We start from the raw sequence: 1,233 nt of genomic DNA on the forward strand, positions 1-1,233 counted from the left end.
CGCCACGACGCATCGCTGGTTCGGCTCACGGCCGCTGGGGCTGCTCGACTCGCCCGAGGCCCGCCGCCTGCCCCTCCTCACCTCGCCTCCTTCAGTCATTGTGGACGTCGCTTGTCGTGTCCGTCCGTGCAGCAGACAGCGGGCAGCTGGAGTAGAGTTTTTTCTTATGTAATCGTCACGCGTGTCTAAATCTAAACAATTCCGGTTATTTTTGAAGAAAAATAAACCTTGAAACTTTCTACATTTCGAAAATTTTCTTTCGATTCCCATTTTTCGTGCCAATCTATGCATATTTTGGGTTTTTACGGCAAAACAGGAAACATCCACGTGGAAAGGGGAGGGGGGAGGGAGGGGGTCTGAAATTTTCTAACAGCTTTCATGTAGGTTCAGGAAGACAAAATCATGAAAATGGGTCCGGAGACGCATTCTGATGTTGTTTCTTTGTTAGATTAGATGCAGGGAAACAAAATACTCTAACACATTGGTAATGGTCATATACTAAGGCTCCCAAAATTTGTTTCTTAGAAAATGCCATGGCCAACTTCCTCCTTTACACAGAAAACTTACTGCCGCTGCAGGACACTTGAAGGTAGGGGTGATTTTATCAACAAATGGCGTCCATATCATGTTCTTTGCGACTGCTAGTTCACACAGACCAGTACTCCAACCCATCCGTGTGAAGTACTCGCATTGATTCGGGCCAATACCGCCTAAACATCGGTGAAGTTGGATGATTAACTGCAAGTGAGGGTAACGATAACTGCAACGGTTGGTTTTCAAACTACATAAGCAATAGAGATCTTGATTTTATTCTTCCTCCCATACTACATTTTGTTTGAAATAATACTGTACCATTTTGATGGATTTTATTTCTACATCCATGAAACCGTCGGCGTCAACAACGTCAGCACCACCTACCATGCGATAGCCGACTTTCGATATGCGAAAGTAATGTAAGACATTGTCGCATATCTTAATATCGTAGTATTTCATTAACATCCTGGTCTTCGACGACATCTTCGTCTATTTAAGGAAAAATGAAACACACTAAAAAATGGCCGTGCTCTAGCACTGTTAAAAATATATCGAAATTTTACAGCTGAACATTTTACAGGCTTTTGGGAAAAAAACAGCCCTATCCGTAAAACACGATTTTGGTTGGAGCTGTAGTTTTACGAGGAATGCTGTAATTTATTGACACAGCTGTAAAATTATGGTGGCACTGTAAAATTA

The 1,233-nt window shown here is 42.7% G+C and overlaps 1 protein-coding gene across 7 annotated transcripts in view; it reads right to left on the reverse strand.

Annotated features, from left to right (window-relative positions):
* LOC113217125 (uncharacterized) overlaps positions 1-1,233 on the reverse strand; it is a 43,974-nt gene that overhangs the window by 28,795 nt on the left and 13,946 nt on the right. For 2 of the 7 annotated variants that reach the window (XM_052277661.1, XM_052277662.1), the window contains exons 3-4: positions 853-1,023; positions 568-738 (exon numbers count right to left, since the gene is read on the reverse strand). The exons of 4 other annotated variants lie outside the window; for them this stretch is intronic. In XM_052277661.1, the coding sequence (XP_052133621.1) occupies positions 568-738; positions 853-1,023 (342 nt within the window). The remainder of the gene's footprint in view (positions 1-567; positions 739-852; positions 1,024-1,233) is intronic. One more of the 7 variants, XM_052277663.1, reaches the window with a different exon arrangement.

Source organism: Frankliniella occidentalis, unplaced genomic scaffold (genome assembly GCF_000697945.3).
Source record: "Frankliniella occidentalis isolate FOCC.00 unplaced genomic scaffold, Focc_3.1 Scaffold11, whole genome shotgun sequence".
Classification (NCBI taxonomy): domain Eukaryota; kingdom Metazoa; phylum Arthropoda; class Insecta; order Thysanoptera; family Thripidae; genus Frankliniella; species Frankliniella occidentalis.